General features: G+C 45.4%; 4 protein-coding genes and 2 non-coding genes across 6 annotated transcripts; 2 read left to right on the top strand and 4 right to left on the bottom strand.

Moving 5' to 3' along the window:
- Window positions 1-336: 336 nt before the first annotated feature.
- Window positions 337-10,848, bottom strand: LOC117014580 (uncharacterized). Its single transcript, XM_033092629.1, has 5 exons — window positions 9,849-10,848; window positions 4,214-4,443; window positions 3,781-3,840; window positions 3,446-3,574; window positions 337-2,519 (listed from the first exon to the last, which is right to left on the bottom strand). Exons 1-5 carry the CDS (start codon window positions 10,251-10,253, stop codon window positions 2,018-2,020), a joined length of 1,326 nt encoding a protein of 441 aa, XP_032948520.1. The 5' UTR covers window positions 10,254-10,848; the 3' UTR covers window positions 337-2,017.
- Window positions 4,161-4,509, bottom strand: LOC117015352 (histone H4). Its single transcript, XM_033093960.1, has one exon. The coding sequence runs from the start codon at window positions 4,504-4,506 to the stop codon at window positions 4,195-4,197; it is 312 nt and encodes a 103-aa protein (XP_032949851.1). The 5' UTR covers window positions 4,507-4,509; the 3' UTR covers window positions 4,161-4,194.
- Window positions 10,849-10,863: 15 nt separating the features above from the next.
- Window positions 10,864-12,037, bottom strand: LOC117015325 (histone H2A type 1). Its single transcript, XM_033093929.1, has one exon. The coding sequence runs from the start codon at window positions 11,941-11,943 to the stop codon at window positions 11,551-11,553; it is 393 nt and encodes a 130-aa protein (XP_032949820.1). The 5' UTR covers window positions 11,944-12,037; the 3' UTR covers window positions 10,864-11,550.
- Window positions 12,038-12,179: 142 nt separating this feature from the next.
- LOC117015328 (histone H2B type 1-C/E/F/G/I) lies at window positions 12,180-14,174 on the top strand. Its single transcript, XM_033093933.1, has 2 exons — window positions 12,180-12,651; window positions 14,157-14,174. Exon 1 carries the CDS (start codon window positions 12,263-12,265, stop codon window positions 12,641-12,643), a length of 381 nt encoding a protein of 126 aa, XP_032949824.1. The 5' UTR covers window positions 12,180-12,262; the 3' UTR covers window positions 12,644-12,651; window positions 14,157-14,174.
- Window positions 14,175-15,668: 1,494 nt separating this feature from the next.
- On the top strand, window positions 15,669-15,740 carry TRNAQ-CUG (transfer RNA glutamine (anticodon CUG)). Its single transcript has one exon. It is a non-coding gene; the product is annotated as a tRNA-Gln (tRNA).
- A 2,452-nt stretch (window positions 15,741-18,192) lies between these two features.
- TRNAT-AGU (transfer RNA threonine (anticodon AGU)) lies at window positions 18,193-18,266 on the bottom strand. The gene has a single exon. It is a non-coding gene; the product is annotated as a tRNA-Thr (tRNA).
- Between the last annotated feature and the right edge of the window lie 5,225 nt (window positions 18,267-23,491).

Genomic DNA, 23,491 nt, shown 5'->3' with positions numbered 1-23,491 from the left:
ACATTCAAGGGAACTGAGGCAATGATCTTGAGGTTGGAATGGAAGATGAAGTTTGCTATTTATTTGGAACGAAAGTAGGGCAAGGGGTTGATCGGATTTTGTGTCTGGCCTAGATGCTAAGGGAGATCAAATCATGATTTTGATCTCTAATGCAGTTGACGGTACTTAGTTCTTCCCTGTGAAACACTGGTGAAGCAGCCAACACACTTCTCTCTAGGAGTTCCTGGAATTGAAACTATAGTCAACTATGACCAAACTGGACAGAGGCCTATTTTTGTATGGTCCTTACTCAAAGGTGGTTTTTAGATTTTTAAATTGTGTTAGAAAAAGACCGTGACAGAGATCATACGTGGCCGGCAAAACCTACAATATTTACTACCTGGCACCTATGCTGTGTTTTGAATGCATCCACATAGACACAGATCGTGGCATATCGCCACAAGCTTGCCTCTTTCAGAACAATGCAAATCAAGAACTAAAGAAAAGGTTTTAACAAGAAAGTGTTCTAACCAATCAATTCTCATTGTTTTAATCACAAAACATTTAGAAGATTCGGGGGGAATCCCTCCATGCTTAAAGGTGCAGGAGAGGGAAGTGTAACAATAAGAGGTAATATACACTGAGCATTTACAAAGTGCCAGGAACTAATCTCAGGAAGCTGTACAGATTTCCATTCATTCATCACACTTTACAGCTCTGTCAGCTAAGGCCTAGAGACAAGATGCGTGACTTGCCAAAGGTTATAGAGCTCACTGTCGGCAGATGTTTGAAGGTAGACCTCCTGGTCCTGGGTCTGTATGATGGGAAGGTCCTCAAAGGGATGGGGAGAGAACAACCTTTGAAACTTGGAATAAGCAGCACCAAGTTGTCCCTACACCTGAGAGCCACTACAGGAGCTCCAGACTGATTTGTAATCAGAGGCTTTTGGCCTCATCAGACTTTTCTGAATCAATTCTGAGACTTTTCAAAAAGCTTTCCAAGGAGCCAATGGTTTAGATATAAGCCTCTCTCTGGAAGGGCAAATCCAGACACGGGAAGGAAGGGAAGGCCCAGGTGGCTGATCTGCCAGAGATCAGGAGAAAAACTGCCCTCATAGAACTGCTACCTCCTAAAGTTAGGGTGTATACCCAAAAAAGGTAAGCAGCAAAATGAGGCACTGACAGTCATGTAATACGAAGAGCACGAGAGTAAACTAAACAAGTGGAAATATGGGACGCAGCCATGTTTGGTTAGAAAACTCAGAATTGTGTGGAAACAAGGAAGATTTAAAACGGCATGCTGGATTTCATCCCTAGTCTGATTCTCCATAGAAAAAAACAAAACAAAACAATCACAGACAAATATATTTTAAAAACACTTGCACAAGTATTTCTAGATTGTCTCAGAACTATTGGGAACTCATTTTACATGACAGCTTACAGGTCATCGTCACCCATTCCCCAGTCACACATGGAAAGCCCACAGCATACACTTGCAAACATTACATCGGAACAGAAAAGGTGCACTCGCTTCTGCAGCACGTATACTAAAATTGGAAAACAAAAAAGCCGTCAAGATTTTAAACACTCATGGCAACACTTGTGTTACAAGAAATCAAGAGGCCTATTTCTGAAGTAATGGCGCTGGAATATTCTACCTATTTAACTGATTCCCATTTGCATAACCCAGTTAAGTCTTCTGTAAGGTTTGGGCCAGTTTTCCTTCAATCACTTCTTGCAGTCGAAGTTGTTTGGATTTTCAAATGACCGAGTCATTGTAATGCCTCTCCATAAACAGCTCCTCACTGCAGAGTATGAGGGACTCGGCAAGCGGGACGGTTGTTAGGGTCACAGGAGAAGCAGACGGCCGATGTGGAGCACAAGTGGGCAGCAGTGGTGTGACTTAGTCACCAAGGACACACCACACTTCATATAAGGATGCCGTGTACTTTTCAGAATTAACAGCTCTTTTTCGCTGACAATTGAGGGGCTCTGAAAAGAGCCTTTGGGGGCAGGGGATGCTAACTGAGGAAGGAGACTTACGCCCGCTCCCCGCGGATGCGGCGCGCGAGCTGGATGTCCTTGGGCATGATGGTGACGCGCTTGGCGTGGATGGCGCACAGGTTGGTGTCCTCGAACAGCCCCACCAGGTACGCCTCGCACGCCTCCTGCAGCGCCATCACGGCCGAGCTCTGGAAGCGCAGGTCCGTCTTGAAGTCCTGCGCGATCTCGCGGACCAGCCGCTGGAAGGGCAGTTTGCGGATCAGCAGCTCCGTGGACTTCTGGTAGCGCCGGATCTCGCGCAGCGCCACCGTGCCCGGCCGGTAGCGGTGCGGCTTCTTGACGCCGCCGGTGGCCGGCGCGCTCTTGCGGGCCGCCTTGGTGGCCAGCTGCTTCCGCGGGGCCTTCCCGCCCGTGGACTTGCGCGCCGTCTGCTTCGTGCGAGCCATGGGTAAGCAAAGCCAATTCTCCAACACTAATGAGAAACAATCAGCCATCCCAGTATTTATAGGGACTCGCCCGCCGCTATTCGACGATACCCTATGCCCCTCCCACCCCTCCACCCCACACGGATTAGTTCTTTGTTCAATAATTTCAGGAAGCTTTTCCCCACCTCTATTGCGGTCTTACTGACTGAAAACCCCACAGGATGCATCAAAAATCCTTAAGAAAATGTCCTGAAAGTTCCTTGCACTTTTACAAATAAAACGTGTCGTGATTGAATTGTTGACAAAAAGTTTCGTGAACTTGAAAGGGAACTGAGGCACTGAACGAAGGCCTTGGAGTGGTTTCTAATTCCAGCCTCTGCGCTGCGCCGGTCCTCTCAGACTGCAGCATGCTTCACATTCACCGAAAGACCTCGTTCAAACAAGGTTTGGCCAATTTCTTCTGTAAAAGGTCGTGATGGAGTTTAGGCAGAGTCGTAACTAACTGCCCCTGACAGTGCAGCGCGAATGAGTACAGCTTTCAGTGAGGCAAAACAGCCGATGTAGATTTGAATCACCTGAGATTTTGCCACTCTATTAGGTGATGGACATGGGGTGTGTGTGGGGGGGAACCAAATGCACTTTTGGTGGCATTACAAAATTGATGTTTCTAAGTGAATTCACAAAGATCACTCTAACGTAACCCGAGGTAGCTGCCCTGCCAAATTAAGGATTTTTAAAATGCCTACAGGTCTTAGATTTCTTGGGTGGCCCTAAGACGGGACTTTGCGTAATGAAATGGCGGTTTGAAGAACTAACCCCCGAAGCTGTAGGAGCGCCCTGCCGCCGGAACACGTAGACAACGTCGGGGGTGCGGGGGGGAGCTGGCAGGCGGAGGGCGGGGGGAGGTGGCCGAGAGCCGTCTGGGAGCCGGGCGCACAAGCCAGAGATCCTTCTTTGCACATGCAGTTAGGCCCTCGGGCTCGGGACAGTTAGTTACCGGCCCGAGTTAGTACTCTGGCTCCCGGGTCTGTAACTTACAGAGAGCGGTAACTTACAAAATGCTTGGCCTCAGGCTTAGGGAGGGACCCAGCATGAGAAATGAGAACCCAGTTCGTGCCATTTAACCCCAAAGACACCGGTTTTGGGGTGACGGCTCTCAGCCGGTGCCTGGGGAGAGGGGGGACAAAAGGGGGACGGGAGGGTGGGCAAGGATGTCAATCCTTCCTGACATCGATCGCTGCCAACATATTAGGAATGAACACCCAGCGTTTTGCTGGCAACGTGGGGTTTCTGTGGGCGGCCGGCAGAACCCTCGCAGTGATCTAGTATGTCCATTTATTGGACCAAACACAGCGTGACGAGCTCGGCGGTACTTCCAGGACTTCCCGTCACTGCCAACTGCCCAAAGGCGGCAGCGCAGCCCGTAGTGAATCCTATCACAGGAACAAAGGGCGGAGAGACCCTGCCCGAAAACTGGGGTTTCTATAGCTTTACATTCTCCATTGGTAGGCCTCCAGTTTGCTAATTCCTGCCTGATCCCTAAGAAGCCTCTCCTCCTGATGTGCGTAAAGTTTAATCACTCCTGTCTCTGCCCAGGATGGGTGAGAACTGTAGTTGCCACCTCCACCGTCTCTAGTTGTCACTAAAAGTACAGTACTGGGTTTAAACTCAAAAACATGACCACAGAAAACAGAACTGAAAGCTGCGCACAGCACTTCACGAGACAGTGGGCGGCCCTGAAAAGGGCCTTTGATTTTACTGCAAAATCCGAGGTTGCAAGTTCGGTCTCAGCCGCCGAAACCATACAGGGTTCGGCCCTGGCGCTTGAGCGCGTAGACCACGTCCATTGCCGTGACCGTCTTGCGCTTGGCGTGCTCCGTGTAAGTGACGGCGTCCCGGATCACGTTCTCCAGGAACACCTTCAGCACCCCGCGGGTCTCCTCGTAGATGAGCCCGGAGATGCGCTTGACGCCGCCGCGCCGGGCCAAGCGCCGTATGGCGGGCTTGGTGATGCCCTGGATGTTGTCGCGCAGGACCTTGCGGTGGCGCTTCGCGCCCCCTTTACCGAGCCCCTTACCACCTTTACCACGACCAGACATGCTTGCAGCCGGGAGAAACTACTTACCCAGCCTTGCAGGCAATCTTATATAGTGGTGCTGCGGACCTGTTTGGGAACTGGTCGGGCCAGGTCCATCTGTTCTGGGCGTTCCCAGACCGGAAGCCCTCACACACATTTTCAGGAAAATGAAAATGGCGGTGCTTAATTAAACTCCTTGGTTTAGAAAAGCGCCTAATTACCCAAACCCACAGCTAACATTGTACTAAACCATGAAAAGCTGAAAACTCTTTAAGATCAGGAACAAGACAAGGATGTCCACTTTCACCACTCTCATTCAACACAGTATTGGAAGTCCTAGTCATAACAACCAAACCAAAAAAGAAATATAATACATCCAAATTGGAAAGGAAGTAAAACTGTCATTATTTGTTGATGACATACTATATAGAGTGAACCCTAAGGATTCCACCAAAAAATACCAAAACTGAGAAAGGAATTCACTGAAGTAGCATGATACAAAATTAATATTCAGAAATGGGTTTCCTTTTTATACACCAATAACAAAATATCAGAAAGAAATTAAGAAAACAATCTCATTTACAATTGCATGAAAAAAATTAAATTCCTAGAAATAAATTGAGGAAAAAGAGCTGTAGTCAGAAAACTATGAGATACTGAAGAAAGATACTGAAGAAGATACAAATAAATGGAAACTTATACCTGCTCATGGATAGAAGCGTTAATATTGTTAAGATCTCTCACGCAACACTTGGTATACCCAGGTTTCTGATTTTGCCAGTCTGTTTGGTGTTATACAATATTTCATTGTCTTAATTTGCATTTATCTGTTTACAAGTGAAATTTTAAAATGTTTCATGTAATTGCTAGCCATTCAACTGTCTCCATTTTAAACTGAGACCTTTCTTTCCTTCAAGATAGATGAGAAACTACTACACTCAAGGCGTTTTTCTAATACAGAGCTGTCATTCCCATACACCCTCTTTCAGGCCACTTAGGAGAAAAAAATTAAATGCACCTTCTACCAGTTTCCATCTCAGAAAGTGTCGTGCCCAGTGCAAGATGGGCAGTGAGGGGATGAGAAGGGGCGGCTTTGGGTTAAGTTTTAAGAAAGAAATAAACAGAGACTTAATACAGTTCAATCTCAGAAGGCCAGGGGGTCTCACAGCCTGACAAAAGACTGGAGCACAGAATCAAGTCGACTGGTGGCTTTTATTGATTATCATACAAGGAAGTAGCATTGTCTTTTCCACGGTCTGTGAATCTCATACACCATACCAGAAAAATGATTCAAACCAATCACCTTTGCCTGTAAATAGCCAAAACAGAAAGTCCCGTGATGTCTTAACAATGGTGGTATGTGCCTCCTTAAGGACAGGTCTCTCATGCTGACACTTAATTGTAGGGTTAGAGGGGAGAGCTGATATTATCGCTCTCGTAACTTCTGTCACAATCAGGTGAGAGGGGAAAGCCAGAATCAGCAGTGGCTTATCCCAGGCAGGGGGAAGGGGAGGCAAGGCCTCTTCCCAGATCTTCCAAGGCAGCTCATTGGGGGTCCCCACACGGTTCCCCCTTGCTGGAGTTGTTCCCCTGTGGGGAATCTTACTCGTCATTGGATGCACTCCATTTTTGGGGGACCAGACAGAGAGACATGAGGTGTAAACATCATGATAAAACAAAGTCCCAGAAAGTCACAGTCTCACAGACTTTTCTTTCCTCAAGGAAAGAAACCGGGGACAGTCGGCTAGGCTGTTGTGTGACAACAAGAAAGTACACTATTTCTAATCTTGTCCAGATAAGAAACATATTATTCCCAGCAGAGATATATAAACAACCATTTTTCACATTTCAGAACCTCTTTCATGAGAACATCAGTGGGAAAGACTCAGCAGCACGTCCCATTGTAGTGAGGACCCCCTGAGCGTCATTTAAAATGAATTCCTGATGACTGTTTTTACTCTCCTGGTCAGTATCCTCTCAGAGGACAGAAATTGAAAGCATTTGTTCTCATCTAATTGTTTCAACATCTTTCCTGTCTCCTAAACAGAGAGGGTTCCTGTGATCCAAATTGTATCCACATTTGGAAGACAAGTTTGGGAAATTTTACCTTGTGAGACAGAAACTAACAGAAGTCTTCAGAGAAATAAGCTTGCCCGTTAGCAGAAGTGACATCCTTAAAATGAGTTGCTTAGTTTCATTACTGATCAAATGGGATTGTGTCCTTAAACTCAATGACAAGAGTGACTACTTAACGTAATCTCATTAGATGATTTGGGTGTATTTTCCCAAATCTAGGAGAGGTACACCAAAGTAAGATTTGGAGCTGAAATTAAGTTCAATGAGTATTTCTGTGCACCTAATTACATTCTCTGGGGCACTATCCTCGACAGTTTCATATAACACCACAATTAAACTTTAAAGCAATCTCTTGAGGAAATAAAGTACCCGTTTCATAGTTAAGGAAAATGGCATCTAAAGTAACCTGTGACCTAATTGATTGTCAGTCTATATTGGGAAAAAGGAGAGTCACTGAATAATGATTTGTAATGGTTATTTAACAAGTATATCTGACTATTGAAAATGGTACCTCTGACAGGAGAAGATTTCCAAACAGAAGGGAGGGAGGGCTATGAGAGAATAAGAAGGGTTTAGATCCAATGTCTAGCCCAACTTCCTATGATGAAAATTCCTGTTTGTGAAACACCTGGGCCCTAGCTACGTCTCCCAGTTCCAACATACCTCACAATTTTGTTTCATTAATCAAATTTGACAATAAATGTAAAAAAGCTTTATAAATAAAGTGAAGGACATATAAATATTGTTTGTTAGCCATTTGCTAGGAAATGTTAAAGAAAAAAATTAATGGTATCCTGATTTGTAAATCAATGTCTGGTCACAGGGAAATTGATTTCTTGGGGTCTTACTCATTGCTAGGTGAACTGGAAAAATAAAACAAGTGTGATTCCCCCCCTCCTAAATTGATAGCCAGACGTGACCATATGAGGTGCATACCCGCAAAGCAACCTTACCTGAACAGCTACTAGACTTCATCCTCTTTCTAAATCCTTAGCAGCACTAAATTGATCTGCAGCCTCTCTCTGGGTAGCAGCAAAAGAAAACCCTGATAATTACTCAGTACTGACTAAGGCCCATTCCCATCAGCGCAGACTTCCCTGTGGGAAGCTGCAGAGCTGTGGGACGTGGTCATCTCGTGTACACTAGTGAAGTCAACCAAATGACTCCTAACTACTCTTTTTTTTCCTATTGCGTCAGGTATTAATTGTACTATAATTAACTACCCCAAAAGTTAGCAGCTTAAAAGAACAGATTTATTATATGGCAGTTTCTGTAGGCTCGGAACCAGAATGGATTAGCTGCATGGTTCTTGTTCAGGGTCTCTCAAGAAGTAGAGTCAAGCTGTTTGCAAGGGCTGCAGTCAACTGGGGGCCAGATGGGGCTGGAGCCGGCTCCCTTAGGTGCTGCTGGGAGCCCGTCACTGGCTGTGGGAGAAGGCATCACGTTCTAATCATGCAGGTCTCACCACAGAGCTGTCAGAGTGTCCTCTCAACATGGCAGCAGGGTCCCCCAGGGCAATGAGCTGAGAGCAAGCAGGAAGCACGTACTGGCTAGGGCCTAGTCTCCAGGGTAGCGCCATCGCTATGATTTATGCCATGGGCCTTATTCTCTTGACTACAAACCAGTCTCTGAACCCAGTCCACACTCAAGGAAAGAGGAATTAGGCTCCACTTGTTGAAGGGAAGAGTATCAAAGGATTTTTGGACATTTCCTAAAATCTTTTCTATGCCCAGACAGGCTTCAAATAGAACATGTCTGTACTCACTGATGCAGATGTCCTCGAGGAGGTTAGAGACATTATAGCAATCCAACTTCTGCTGCCTTTCCCCTTAAAAGAAAACAGTCCTTCCTGTCCCAACTTAAAAAAACAAAACAAAAACAAAACAAGAAAACACACAACTAATTCTCCTTTGCATTCCTAAAGCCATTGGAGGCTTATCCCAATCTCCTCCTCCCCTTCTCAGGTTTATGGAGATTTCTGCACTGAGATCTACTGACTTTGTCGCCCAATACTCAAGTACCTTTGGAAAAGACAAACATTTCTAGAGCTAGAGAGGGAGTAACAATGCCCTGTATAAACCCCGGGAGCTATTGTCAGGTTCACATACAAAAAGACATGCAAGAATACTTTGGAAACTGTACAGCTTTATAAAATTGTTGCTGTCAGTATTATATCTACTCTACATACAAGTGGTGACTAAAAAGCATCTGGGATGGAATGCGCAGTGCAGGTGGGAAAGTCTCAGTGGCTACCTGAGGCAGAGTGGGAGCGGTCTTGGGCCTAAAAGACCAAATTAGCAACATTCATTCAACTAGAATGAAATGACACCTGCTCCGAGCCAGGCCTTCCTTGTCTGTTCTAAGGTTACAACAGCAAACAACACAATCTTTGGCCTTATGCCATGATATCCTAAGTGGAGAAAAAGGGGCAATATTCATTAAACTTTTAAAACAGGTTCAGAGATGAGAGGAACAGCCCTGGTGGTAGTATTTCATACATGTCCTACGTGATCCCTGTTGTCACTCGGTAGGGGAGTGAGACATAGGACCTCTGGTGGGCTAAGGGGTACTACTGCCCCAAATGGCCTCACTGTCTGCTACTTCAGGGAGTCACCAAGTGTTGATGGCATGGTACCTGTGGACTGCTTCTGGTCCCTAGACCCCTGAAAGCTGGCAAAAAAAAAAAGAAAAAATCCTGAGAGCCAATTTGGTAATTTTACAGGATTAGATCTGGGAGTGGTGTGAAGAAGGGTAACACTTCAGATACTGTCTTGTAGGGTTACCAGATGCTGTCGCCAAACAATGAGAAACAATTCTCAAAGGGAAATGCTATCCAAATCCTAGCCTTCCTGATATGCAGAGAAATCAGCGTTAACCACAACGCTGATGCCAGGATTAATACGCAAAGTTTGAGGTTCTCTGAATGACACCTGAATAGGTTAATACAGCTCCTCTCCCGGGGCTTTGCTTTACGGCTGGGTTACTCAAGGAAAACTGTTGCTTTAATTGCCGTTGAACATCCCAGTTTCCTTCAGTAGGTACTACCAAGTACACGGTACGTGAAGCCTTGAAATTCCCTTTACAACGACACTGCGTGAGGAAAACGAGGTGCCCATGGTTTGAACGGGAACCCCGTTTCCCCTTGGAAACGTTACTCAGGTCTGCCCTCCGGGTGCGTCTTTAGCGGGCAAGCCAGTAGTGCAACAGCCACTCTCGGTGAGGATAGGAAGTGGCTCTGAAAAGAGCCTTTGGGGGCAGGGGATGCTAACTGGGGAAAATGCCTTAGGCCCGCTCCCCGCGGATGCGGCGCGCGAGCTGGATGTCCTTGGGCATGATGGTGACGCGCTTGGCGTGGATGGCGCACAGGTTGGTGTCCTCGAACAGCCCCACCAGGTACGCCTCGCACGCCTCCTGCAGAGCCATCACGGCCGAGCTCTGAAAGCGCAGGTCCGTCTTGAAGTCCTGCGCGATTTCGCGCACCAGCCGCTGGAAGGGCAGCTTGCGGATCAGCAGCTCCGTGGACTTCTGGTAGCGCCGGATCTCGCGCAGCGCCACCGTGCCCGGCCGGTAGCGGTGCGGCTTCTTGACGCCGCCGGTGGCCGGCGCGCTCTTTCGGGCAGCCTTGGTGGCGAGCTGCTTGCGCGGGGCTTTCCCGCCGGTGGACTTGCGCGCCGTCTGCTTTGTGCGAGCCATCGACACCTCTAGAGACTAGCTAGCTAATGCTAAAGGCAGGAGCTTGCACCAGTTTATATAATGAGAGTCCCGCTCTGATTGGGCCTGGCATCTGTCCATCACACCTCGCAGGGACTGTATTGGAAGAGGCGCCCACTTCTTGCTCACGAGAGCCACCGATGTGTTCAGACAGAAAATTAACATCTTCCTGCCACCCATCCTTGGAGCTACTGATGTTTTCAATCCTTTCTCCCGTTTTCGTGTCGTTTCATTACAATGTTCTTTCCCCTTTTTCGGCAAAATTTAATAAGTATTAAAACGATGTATCTTGTTCGCTGACTAAAAATGTTAGTTTCACAATTCGCGCCTGAAAGTGGCTTTTTTTAAAAAATCTTTTTGAAAAGGCGCGCGCTATATGTGATTGGACAACTGATTTTCTCAGCCTCATTCAACTTCAGGAAGGCTAATTTCACGTCAATTTCTTGATTTCTCTATTTGAATTGAGATCTTTTAGAGATCTTCCAAAGTTTTTGTAGATTTTTCTAAATGCACCAAGACGGTTAGTAATCGACTAGTATTAGGAATGATTCTGAAGTAATTTCATATTTGATATAACTACATGAAAACATTTATTTTCCACTCACTATAGCATCTCATTTAAGAGCACTCCGTCCACTGTTTCACAATTTCCACTGCGATTTGTGTGCAACGGGGTTAAGGAAAAATACTCACACTCACACCTGGTACAAGATTCCTGTGTCCCTTTTACAAATCCCGCTGAAACCCGTGCTAAGCTGGGCCTACAGGACAGGGCTCCGGGGCATGTAGCATCTTTCTTTTCCAAGTGATTAGGGCCCAGCACAGGTGGAGGGGGCAAATTGCAGATGGGCTTTCCCAGTTAAGATGCAAAATAAGTGCTCTGAAGAGTTGAAAGGTGGTTCTGACCTGTAGGCTACTAGATTTGCATCTAAATATTCACCTATGGTCAAGCATTGCTCTTCCCCAATCTTTTTCTCCCGGCTTAACACAGAAGGCCGGCTGTACTGATAGCCTTAGTTAAAAACCAAGTATCTATCCGTTTTAATTAGCCGATGGCAACTTGTTTGAATTGTAACTTTCAAAAGTGGACGGGTTAGTTTCACTTTTCTGGGGCGTTTTTTAACTACTGACATCTACCGACCAACTGCTTTAAGTGTCACTTTCAATTATCAACCTAAGTGAAGGAACACTTGTGCCCTTTTATTGAAAAGATGGGTGGCTCTGAAAAGAGCCTTTGGTTCGGACTGGATCTACTGGAACTGCCAGAGTAAGGTCGCTTCTACTTGCCCTTTGCCTTGTGGTGGCTCTCGGTCTTCTTGGGCAGCAGCACGGCCTGGATGTTGGGCAGGACGCCGCCCTGCGCGATGGTGACCTTGCCCAGCAGCTTGTTGAGCTCCTCGTCGTTGCGGATGGCCAGCTGCAGGTGACGAGGGATGATGCGCGTCTTCTTGTTGTCGCGGGCCGCGTTGCCCGCCAGCTCCAGGATCTCGGCCGTCAGGTACTCCAGCACGGCCGCCAGGTACACGGGCGCGCCGGCCCCGACCCGCTCGGCGTAGTTGCCCTTGCGGAGCAGCCGGTGCACGCGGCCCACGGGGAACTGCAGGCCGGCCCGCGACGAGCGCGTCTTGGCCTTGGCGCGCGCCTTGCCGCCTTGTTTCCCGCGTCCAGACATGACACACAAGAAGCTGCCGGTCCAACTGGTGTCTGACGCAAGTCACCCCGGGCGCCCCTTCTTATAGCGGTGCCGGGGGCGACCGTAAATCCGCGCCAAGTTACGGCCCTTTCGCTTACTACGCCAATGGAGCCCGAGGTTGGATATACACCGATTCTGATTGGACCACGTTCACGTGTGACGTTAAAAGCGTTCACCGCCAATCAGACACGACTTTACTCACCGCCTCCTTTAAGTAGCTGTGGCCCGAAAAAAACGCTTGCAGTCTCTACTGATCTTTCCTGCCTTTTACCCGTCTCGCTCTGCGACTCCCCCGACCATGCCCGAGCCGGCCAAGTCCGCGCCCGCCCCGAAGAAGGGCTCCAAGAAGGCGGTGACCAAGGCGCAGAAGAAGGACGGCAAGAAGCGCAAGCGCAGCCGCAAGGAGAGCTACTCCGTGTACGTGTACAAGGTCCTGAAGCAGGTGCACCCGGACACGGGCATCTCGTCCAAGGCCATGGGCATCATGAACTCGTTCGTCAACGACATCTTCGAACGCATCGCGGGCGAGGCGTCGCGCCTGGCGCATTACAACAAGCGCTCGACCATCACGTCCCGGGAGATCCAGACGGCCGTGCGCCTGCTGCTGCCCGGGGAGCTGGCCAAGCACGCCGTGTCCGAGGGCACCAAGGCCGTCACCAAGTACACCAGCTCCAAGTAGACTCGCACGTAAGCGCCTTTCCTCCAGACCTCAAAGGCTCTTTTCAGAGCCACTTTACTTTCCAAGAAAAGTTGTTGGCACTTTTGTTGGGTTTCGGCCTTCGGTCTTGAAAAGTAACATTTAACCTAAATTTGGCGTTTACCTTACATTTTTTAAGGCGACAGAAAGTTTTGGGTTTTGCAAGCATTTCTGGTTTGAAAACTTTTACATATGAACTTCCCCACGTCTTACCTGGGTAGCAAAAGATTTGCAGTATATGGAAATCTAGAGGGCAACAATTCGCCAAGGAAATAAAACCGGAAGCCACTTAGCTGAGTTTTCTAACGGTTAATTCGCGGTTAGGATTACCCGGGCTCACCAAGTCTAGAAAAAGGCGCTTAGGTACCGTAGCCTTGGACAGACCTGATGTTGAGATTATAGTGTAAACCTACAAAGAAAAAAGTGGAGAATTTATTTTCAAAAAGGGCCAACTTTGTATTTAGATTCTTCCGACCGAATTGAAAACAAGGAACGCGGGCGGGAAAGCCTTCCAGTTCTCGTCCTGCCCCCTTCCTGTTGCAAACAGCGGTGGGGAGGAGGTGCCGTCGCTGAGGCATTCTGGGAGAAGGTGAGGTGGCTGCGAGGAGCCCTGGGAATGGCAAGAAGAAGGGATTAATCAGAACGCAAGTCTCCACCTGGTACTTGCCAAACAGCAGATGGAGGCACAAGGTGTAATGAAGCCCAATTGGATAAGGAATGAAAGGACGAGGTTCTGGCCACTGCTTGCTATGTGACCGTAGATATTTTTAACCGCTGAGTAATGATTTGTAGAATGAACTGTACTGTTGATACACACACCATGTACAATATGGCATGTCACACAGTGCATTTCCCTGATGATCAGTGATGCTGAGCATCTTATGTCTCTTGGCCATCTCCATGTCTTTTTTGGATAGATGTCTATTCAGGTCCTCAGCATATTTTAAAGTTCATTTGTTTGGGGTTTTCTTTTGTTTTAAGTTGTATGAATTCCTTATACTTTTGGATATTAACCCCTTATTGAATTGAATGGATCATTGGCGAATAACCTTCTTCCATTCAGTAAGTTGCCTGTTTTGTTGACACTTCTCTTCAAAAGTGTCACAAGTAGTGTCTGGCACGTCTTATGCCTCAAACCTTCGCAATGTTAAAAGGTCAGAAAAAACCCTCTTAATTCAGCCGAAAGCAACACTGTCCCAAAAAACTGCAAAGATAACAAAAATCGTATAGGACTGCTGGACTGACGGCTACCGGACTAACAATTAGTAACAATGTTTACAATTAACGTCACTATGTAGGCTTTTTCTGCGCCAATAAATATGCCTTCCTTCTACTGATGGAATTGTTCCCCTTCACCCTCTCATAAATATCCACTGCCTTTGTCTCCGCATCAGAACACTATTTGGGCTTATGTTTGAATCTGTTTCCTGAATAGTTATTCATATTGATCTCAACTAACTGCTTGTTGCTTCTCACTTTGGCCTTTTATTTTTAGGTTAACAGGGTCAAGGCAATTGGAGCCATTTTTCCCTTTGGTGTTGGACAATGGAGTTAAACTAGTGTATTTATCGCTGGTTTATATGGAGAGAGGAGCGATCCACAGGGCTTTCCTGAAGCAGGCTTAAAAGCAGCTCCTCTATAAGGACCTTTTCCTTGTCTCAGCCAGACTTTGAGGTTGGGAATCTCCCGCAGAGATTTCTACCCTTTCTTGAGGATTTCCTACCTGCTCTATGCAAGCAACAACTTTCCTTGGTCATCCTCGACCTCTTCCAGGCTTGAGGAAAACTCCCAACCCAGCTTCCCAGAAAAGAATGAATTTAAAGACTTTGTCCAATAAGACCTATCTTGCAAAAAGTACGTTGCAAGGCAATCCCATAGGAATCCTGGTATTTTACAGGGAGAGTTACAGGGTGGGGTGGGGTGGGGGTTGCTGTTGTTTGTTTGGGGTGTTTTGTGGGGTTTGTTTGTTTTGTTTTGCGCTTTATAATCTGTGCCCACAGGGGGCGCATCGTCCTCAAAGCCTCCAACGTTTCCTCGCTTAAAAATGTGAAGTCCTGGAAGCAGCCCCAACTTCGAAGCCTTGAAACTTCGTTCCCACCAGGCCATCTCTTATCGCAGAAGCATCGAATCCCGGGAAACCACTTGAAGCAAAGCTGGGCTCTCCAGCACCGCGAAACGGAAGCGCTCGCTCGTAGACGCGTACCCAGAACAAACCCGCGCTCCGGCCCTCAGAGGTCTCAGTACAGTCCCCGAGACCCAGCCCGGTAACCGCGGATCTGTGGGTTTTCCAGTGAGCCCCGTGTGTGCGGGAAAGGGACACGCGAGGTGGGGCGGGGATGACCCTGAGTCAGTCTGGGGGAGCCCCTGCGCACAAACCCGTCGGTGAACGCAAAGCAGGGTACCGGCGCGCTCCTCCAACACCCCCAAGTTGCGCTCCGCAGCCGCTGGCATCTTCCTCCAGCCGTGTCCTCCAAGCACATTCACTTCTCCGTAAACACCACTGGGTCCCCGTGACTTAGGTAAAACCTTCCCATAGCGCGTCTGCGAAAGTGGCAGGTTCCAACCCAGTAAAAGGGTTTTCAAGAAAGAAGACCCGATGACAAAACATGTTTAAGGGTCTCTGGTTTCTGCCGCAGGTGCCTCACCTGTAACGGTGACAACGGTCCCCATCCCACAGGCAGTGTAATCCATAAGTGAGGTGACAACACAAAACACGTATCCTCTGAAACACGATGGGGTCGCAAACAACCTCACCTGTTGTCCATCGAAGACAGAGGCGGGGGCAGTAGGTCCAGAACCACAGGGAGGAAATGCGGGGTGGGCGGGAGGAGGTGCTTCCTGATGTGTTCCGTGAAGACTGGTGTAAAAGGTGTTGACAGGTGGGCCCACGACTTACTCCTAGAGGAGGAAAAGCAGGTGGGCTTATTAATACCTCTAGAATGGGTTAGGGCAGTAAGGGAGGAAAATGTATGTCACCAAAGGCTTTAAGAGACCCAACCAATAAATAGGCCCCATGGTGTAATGGTTAGCACTCTGGACTCTGAATCCAGCGATCCGAGTTCAAATCTCGGTGGGACCTCATTTTCTGGGCTCTCCTAAATTCAGTTCCCAGCTCTTCCCCAAATTACTCACCACTTTGCTACTTCTAGGAAATCTATCCCCTAGAAATTTTCATCCGCAGACACATGAGCTAACTGCGGGGGGAGCCCTGTCCCTTCCATTAAGCGTCAATACAGTTTTTTTCATATACTGTATTTTTATTGATTGAATGCATACTACTAGTATTACATTTAAAAGCAACTCAAACCAGAATAAAAACACTTAAAATAGAGACAAATACCTGAAATAACTAAAAATGATATATATTATATATATATATAGCCAAAAATATTTATATACACATTTTAAGAAAGGAAAAACCTGTATTAATTGTAATACTCAATATATACCGATAAAAAATGATAAATACAAATCATGTTTGACTTCTGCAATTACAAGAAGTACTCAAAGTGGTTACCATCAGCGTCCAGACACTTCTGATGACGGCAAACTATGGCTTGAGCATAGATAACATATCTTAAAATGTGTATACATTTTCTGGTATACAGTACATATATATTATATATATAATATATATATTTGTTTCAGAGTAGTATGATATAATAATCAGCCATAACTTGTAAACATAAAAATTGGGATAAAATTATGTGGCAGATAAACAGAAATGTCTCTGAAAGAGAAAAAGAATTCATGAACATTTTTCAACTGTTAAAGTATGCGAGATATATATATATATATATATATTTAATTGAGGTATAATTGAGATATAACATTAATTTCAGGTGTACAATATGATTCCATATTTGTATATACTGTGAAACGATCACCACAATAAATCTAGTTAATATCATCAGCATACATTGTTAGAATTATTTTTTTCCTTGTGATAAGAACTTTTAAGATCTACTCTTAGCAACTTTCAAATACGTATGCAAGACAGTATTATTAACTTTACCAGACTACACAGAACATCCCCAGGACTAATTTATTTTATAACTGAAAGTTTTACCTTTTGACCCCTTCACCCATTTCTCAAACCACTCACTCTACACCTCTGGCAGTCTCCAATCTGTTCTCTGTATCTATGAGCTCATTCTATTGTGGGGTTCTTCTGTTGTTTTTGTTTTTTTTAGAGTCCACATATAAGTGAAATCAGATGTTATTTGTCTTTCTCTATCTGACTTATTTCACCAGGTATATTTTTAAAGAATGCTAGTGCATATCAAACATAGGAGAAAATCTAGATGGTCTTCGGTCTGGTAACAACTTTTTAGATATAACACCAAAGGTACAATCCATGAAAAAACAATAATTAATAAGCTGGACTACATTAGAATTAAAATTTTCTGCTCTGTGAAAGATACTGTCAAGAGAATAAAAAACAAGACAGACTGACAAAATATTGGCAAAAGACACACCTGATAAAGGACTGTTATCCGAAACATAACACAAAGAACTCTTAAAACTCAATAACAAGAAAACAACCCAATTAAAAAATGGATCAAAGACCTTAACAGAAACCTCAACAAAAAGGACACAGTATACAAATGGCAAATAAGCTTATGGAAAGATGCTCTATGTCATATGTCATCGGGGAAATGCAAATTAAACAAGATTCCACCACACAGCTATTATAATGGCCCAAATCCAGAACGCTGACAAAACCAAATGCCGGTGAGGATCTTTTTAGGTGCCCTTTAAAACCCATCACCAAATGCTGGTGAGGAGCTATTTAGGCATCCTTTAAAACCCAGCCTTAAAAAAAAAAAAAAAAACAAAAAAAACAGCCTTTTGGCCAATAACTGCACTCCCACAGAGGGCTGGCTTCCTAGATACGCGACCTGTGCATTTGCACAAGGCCGGACACTTGATTTAACGCTCTGCTGTTGCTGGTTTGAAATTTTCAATAATTTTTAAATGAAGGCCCTGCATTTTCATTTTGCACTGGGCCCACAGCTGCTCCCAAAGGCTGCAGTCATCTAATTTCTCCATTCCTTACAGGGAGAAGCAAGAAGCTGAGAGCAATGCCACCCCTTGCTTGATAAGGGGGGCTGTGCATCTCACTAAGGAGGGGAGGGAGGGTGCGTGTGTAGAGCTCTACAGTACTTTGAGGTCAAGACCTAGAATATCAGGAGAAAAGGATCAGCTAAAACACGAAAACTATTTCAAGGTTTGATGAATTTTTTCTAGACTTTTAATCTAAGGACTAAGTCGCATTTGCCTCCAGCCTCTTGTTAAGGTTTTTTGTTTTGTTTTGTTATGTTTCATTACTAATCATCCTTTTTCCTCTCTTTTAAGATGTTATCATGTTACATAACTTCTCAAAATTTCACTGATGACATAGTCCAAACCATGCAGAAGGGAGGAACAGTTATCACAGCACTCAATTTATGCAACATACACATAAGTTGTCATCAGCGGGGACCAGGACTTGCCTTTGATAATTACATCTTAGGGAACCTTGAAGCTTAAGGTCCTGCTGGGATTTGAACCCAGGATCTCCTGTTTACTACACAGGTGCTTTAACCAACTAAGCCACAGAGCCATGCCTGTTGAGCTTATTAGTTACATATTATTTTGCAAACTTTCACACCACATTCTGTTGTTTTATTTCTGCAATTTCTTTGGGATTTAATAAGAAGCTGTGCCTGTACCTCAGTCAGAACCAAAGAAGAACACCTCTGCTGTAGAATTGGAACAGCAAGTTGAGTTGAGACCATCTTCCTGGGCAGGCACCTGCCTCATTTTGAGAACCTTCCATCCGTCAGGACTAGCAGTGAGTCTCCTCATAAGTGCTCGTTTCACTAGTTCACTGTTTGGTCTGTAGGATCCCTGTGCTGTCCTTTACCACAGCAATGGCTTTATGTGTGGTAGGACCAAATGGTTATTGTCCATCTGGTGACACTAGAGTGAGGAAGACCCTCCACCAAACCTAGAGATTACGCCCACCAGCAACATCTACTGCAATCACACTGGCGGAAAATACCAGTCACGAGACGTCCAGAGGGAAGAGGATTTTAGTCAACACTTAAACTTCACAGATGGGGAAGGAGTTTTGTTACAGTGAAGTACCCCTGGAGAAAAGGAAGCCCTGTAAGGGTAGATTGGTAGAGACAGTGGAGAGGAGGCAGCTGCATCATCTAGGACCCAAAACAAAAGGCTGCATGTCTGCTTCTTATTCACACGCAGCTCTCCCCCTTCTATATTTTTCTCTGCCATGAAACACACCTATGGTCTTGGTCTCTGGAAAATGAACAGATCAAGGGGGAGAAGTCAGCTCTTTGCAGAATGAGTGACACTGCTGTTGGAATAAGTGTCAGCCACAGAAGAATCCCCCATTATGCATGGACAGTCCACTTTACGGAGTTCATTCTTTCTGCTTGGTTTTAAGCTCAGTTTGGTCTCTTCTGATGAAATGGTATCCATGTGTCTTGGTTGGTATTTTAAAACTCCAACAGTTCCAAAACGCTGGCAGTTGTGAAGGCAGAAGGCTCCTAAGAAAATAACTATACTGATGATTCTAGTGTGGACAGTCTCTAATTTTCAAAGAGTTTAATAGGGTGCAGGGACCAAAGTGTGGGTCACCCACATACTTCAGTATGACTACCCTGCACCACACTGCCAGAGCTGGCTCTCTGGGCACGTGACCTGGGCACCTGCACAGGGTCCTACACACAGAGAAGCCTCTTCTTTGTTTAACGCTCTGCTGTAATCGTCTTAAAATCATTGACAATTTTTGAACTAGAGACTCCACATTTTCATTGTGCACTGGACTTCACAAATTCTGTAACTGGTCCTCACATTGTCTTCTACGTTCTAGTGTCAGGAAAAGAAACTCGTTCTTTCCTATAGTCTGCATTCTACCCCTTGTTCGATGTGTGTTTGGTGCAGAGAGACTGATTCTCAATCTCTCTTTGGGGGGTTGTACTGTAAAACTGAAGTGCAGGAAGAAACGAAGAAAGAAAAATTTTTAAATAGGTCGCAGTAGGAAGAAGTGATGGATGAACATTGTAAGAGATCTTCATCCCCAGAAACCAAAGAGGAAAAGGAGAAGGTTAGGGATTGGCTGTTAATGTAACCTCCACGTACATAAGACCATTAGACAAAAAGAAAGGGGAGACCAAGGAAATAAGCTTTGCCCACTTCCTGGGAGGTTAACTCACCCTCCTCAACCTCACAGAGTCCATTGATCATTCACCAGATAGTAGAAATAAGGCAGAGCTGGATAAATTTATGAAGTAAGGAAGCTGATAGGAGACTTTTGGTGGCTCAGGTCCCAGAACCTCTTCCAAAATTTGCACAGAATGCATAAGTAATGAGAGGAACACAAGAGTACCTGTCAACCCAAAAAAAGGGGAGATAAATGTTTTGATTAGCCTGCCCCAATACTTAAGGTTTTAGTTCAGTACCATGATCAATGAACCAAAATTATTTCATTGTTGCTGAGCCTCATTCTCCTTCTGCCTCCTCTGAGACCGTTTTTTTCTCCTAGATTTGTCTTTTCTTTGCACCGTCCTGAACATTTTCAAGGAAGCTAATGAAGCTAAATTTTCACCCAAGCCAAGACATCCGGAATTCATTCCTGCCTCTCTGTACCTGTGGCAATGCAGATAAAAGCACAGAAAAGGAGCTGTTTCTGGGTCTCAGGGAATAACAGAGGGAAGGTCAGCAGCAAAATGTTCAAGCGGAATGAGAGGAGAAGAGCACTGATCATGGACATTTCACACAGTAGGCTGCCGGGAAAGAATGAGGAGAGAGTATGGCAAGGTCCTCGTCGGAGGGGCCCACTCCCTGGTCTTCAGAGGCAGCACAGGAAAAGCGGGTGGGTGTCAGCGGAAAGAGGCGGGGCTGAGTATCCGGGTTTGGATCAGTGAGTTTCCCCCTTTCAGACCAGCACCTTACTTAGCTTGTGTTCAGGCATCCTACACATCTTCTGGCTGCAATCTGCGAAGAGCGCACGGACAAGGACATTGGCATCTCCAGGTAGTTCTAGTTCTACCCAGGAAGAGGGGATGAAAGACAAGCAGACCAGCCTGGTGGCCAGGAAATTACGAGTAAGGATCATGGCCCCGCTCGGGTGCTTCATCCTAAAGCACCTGCGGAGAGGCATCATCAAAGAGAGGGAAGAGGAAGGGAGGAGTTGCTTCAAACCCCCATATTTACTTCTCACTCCCTCTTCAAAAACAATTCCTAATGATCCCACCTTCCTAAAATTTTCTTAAATCTTCCACGCCAGCCCCAGTACCTCTATAATTTAATGCTTCATTCATTTAACAAATGCTGCGTGCCCACAATGTGTCGTGCCTGAAGTTCTTTAATGTTGCCTCTGACTTATCTACAGACTCATGAGGATCCCCACTATTGCAGACTCCAGACTAACAGCCCCCCCCCCCAAATGAGTTCTTCGTGACCTTCCCCCGCTTATCCCTAACCTCCCTGAGGACATCTAATGTAATTCCTCGGGTGACATCCAAGCCCTTCCTTAATCTCACCTCAGCCTAACTTTCTAACGTTTGTTCTGTCTACTCCCCTCCAGAAATTCAACCCCTTTGCCAAAAAGAGTCACCACGCTGTTTTCCAAATCCTATATAAAGCAACATTTCCTGAGATAGGCTCCATTTAAACCTTCTGTCCCATTGCCCACTGAGTTTCATCCAAATATCTCTTATTCATTCCGTGAAAAGAATGTATGCCTTGGGCACCGACTGTGTGTACACACCGTGCCTGCACGGTTCAAGGTGCCTGAAATATTGGTTTACAAAAAGGTAGGCTACCAAATGGGGATGCCCCTGGAGTGACACAGGCCCTGCCAATGTTCATCCCATCTGCTAGCTCCTCCCTTTCCCCTCCCATCGGCCACTGTAACCTGACCTTCAAAGTCCAAGCATGGGTTGGAAGCTGACCCAAAAACACTTTCCAAAGGGTATGACATATGTGACAGTGATTGGTGCCTGTTTCATCGTCAACCACGCATCACCTCATACACCTGGGCAGCCAAAGAAACGTACACATTTTAAGAGATGTTACCTATGTATTACTTTTCGAAGTTGAATTGTGTTATGTAGCAATGTGCACTATGACGTTCGCTCAAAAGATGGCAGTAATCAAATGAATGCTAGTGTCACATTGTATTACAATTTTAATACACTTTTTTCCTTTCTTAAAATGTGTGTACTTTTTTGGCACCCTCTGTATTTATCCACCTTTTTCGCTCTGAATGTTTTCACTTCCTACCTAGACAAAATGTTCTGAGGACTTCTACTTCTTTTTATCCATAGCACTCAAGAAAATGCTTTGTATAACTAATGAGTAATTTTTGACTGAAAAAAAAGCAGAAAAATAAGAATAACATCTCTATTGGTCTTCACCTCTTTCCAAACAACTTCGTTTTTGAGGTGCTGGGCCACTGTGTCATTCTGATGTCCCAGTTTTCATTACTATTTATTTCTATTTGCTTCCCATTACTTTTTTTGTTATCTTCCTCTTTTACTTTTTAAAGCAGTCTTTGCATTTTTATCCCTCTATCCTCTCTTTTCTTCTATTTTAAGTTAACTCCCACATACACAGTCTCACACACATGTCCTTTCTCTCTCAATTCTCTGCGCTTTTATCCGATTAGGCCCAATCCTGGTCTCTTCCCTAACATTCACTCAGCAAATATTTATTGCCATGCCTATTACATGCCAGGCTCAGCTCTAGGCACTGGGGACTCAGTAGTTAACAAATCAAAGTAAGTCCCTGCTCTCACTATACTTGCACTCCTATGGGAGTAGACAGCGAACAGACTATACAACTGAGCAGGCTGGGGACGGGACAGGGAGGTGGCCATACTGTTCCTACTTTACATAGGACAGTCAGGAAATACCTCTCTAACAATGTAGCATTTGGGCAGAAACTTTAGAAAGTTCAAGAATAAATGGAGCAGATATGTGAGAGAACCCCATCCGAAGGCCTAGAGGCGGGGACAAGCAAGCATGGTGCTGGAATCGGGGGTGCAGCACGGGGGTTGGAAGGAGGTGGGGGTCACATTGGGTGGGGTCATGTTCAAGAGTTTGGTTTTTATTCTGAGAAGCCCTTGGAGAGTTTGAGCAGAGAAATGGCATGATCTGACTCACATTTCTTAGATTCACTCAGGTTTAGGATTAGATAAGAATTTAAGTAGGGCATTTAGTTAGTTAGTTGGTGCTATAAAGACACAATAGGAGATGATGGTGGTTTGATATGCCCTTAATAGTGGGGGGCATTGGAAGTCTCACGTTCTGGTATTTTTTTCAGGCAGAGCCATTGGACTAAATAATGGACTACACCTGAGATATGACAGAACGGCAGTCAGGAATGGCCCTAAGGTTTTTTGATCCAGATCTGTAAGACTGAGTTGCTCTTTACTGATGTGGGTCAGACCAAGCTGGATGCACAAGGGAGTGAGAAGCAGTTTGATTTTAGACATGGTACATTTGTGATGCCTATTCGGTATGTCAAGGTGCTGTCAGGTAATTGTATATTTAAATCTGCAGCTCTCACAGCAGAAAAACATTCGTAGACTGAGAAATCAGCTTTGAAGGGCAAACCCAATTTTTTTTGTTTTTACTTTTTCTATTTATTTTGCATTTCAAAAAATTTATTTAAATATGAATCAACACTTATTTGGTACTAACTTTATATATTCTTTTACTTATAAGTAGCAAAGGAAAGTGGTGGATTGTAAAACTTTCAGTTAAGAAACTGAAATCTATACATGAATTTATGTATAGAGTCTGGATGTAAAATGTG

This window comes from Rhinolophus ferrumequinum, chromosome 22, assembly GCF_004115265.2.
Source record: "Rhinolophus ferrumequinum isolate MPI-CBG mRhiFer1 chromosome 22, mRhiFer1_v1.p, whole genome shotgun sequence".
Taxonomy (NCBI): Eukaryota; Metazoa; Chordata; class Mammalia; order Chiroptera; family Rhinolophidae; genus Rhinolophus; species Rhinolophus ferrumequinum.
The sequence above is the reverse complement of the archived record's forward strand: the minus strand, read 5'-3'. Positions and strand labels throughout refer to the sequence as shown.

Bases quoted from the DNA above. Each gene is read 5' to 3' on its own strand.
- LOC117015352 (XM_033093960.1), bottom strand. From the start codon at position 4,506: ATGTCTGGTCGTGGTAAAGGTGGTAAGGGGCTCGGTAAAGGGGGCGCG.
- LOC117014580 (XM_033092629.1), bottom strand. From the start codon at position 10,253: ATGGCTCGCACAAAGCAGACGGCGCGCAAGTCCACCGGCGGGAAAGCC. The intron at 4,444-9,848 runs GCCTAAGGCATT...CGCCACCGCAAG, and splicing joins GCCGCATCCGCGGGGAGCGG to GTCCTGCGCGACAACATCCA. The intron at 3,841-4,213 runs GTATGGTTTCGG...TTCCTGTGATAG, and splicing joins AAGCGCCAGGGCCGAACCCT to GATTCACTACGGGCTGCGCT.
- LOC117015325 (XM_033093929.1), bottom strand. From the start codon at position 11,943: ATGTCTGGACGCGGGAAACAAGGCGGCAAGGCGCGCGCCAAGGCCAAG.
- LOC117015328 (XM_033093933.1), top strand. From the start codon at position 12,263: ATGCCCGAGCCGGCCAAGTCCGCGCCCGCCCCGAAGAAGGGCTCCAAG.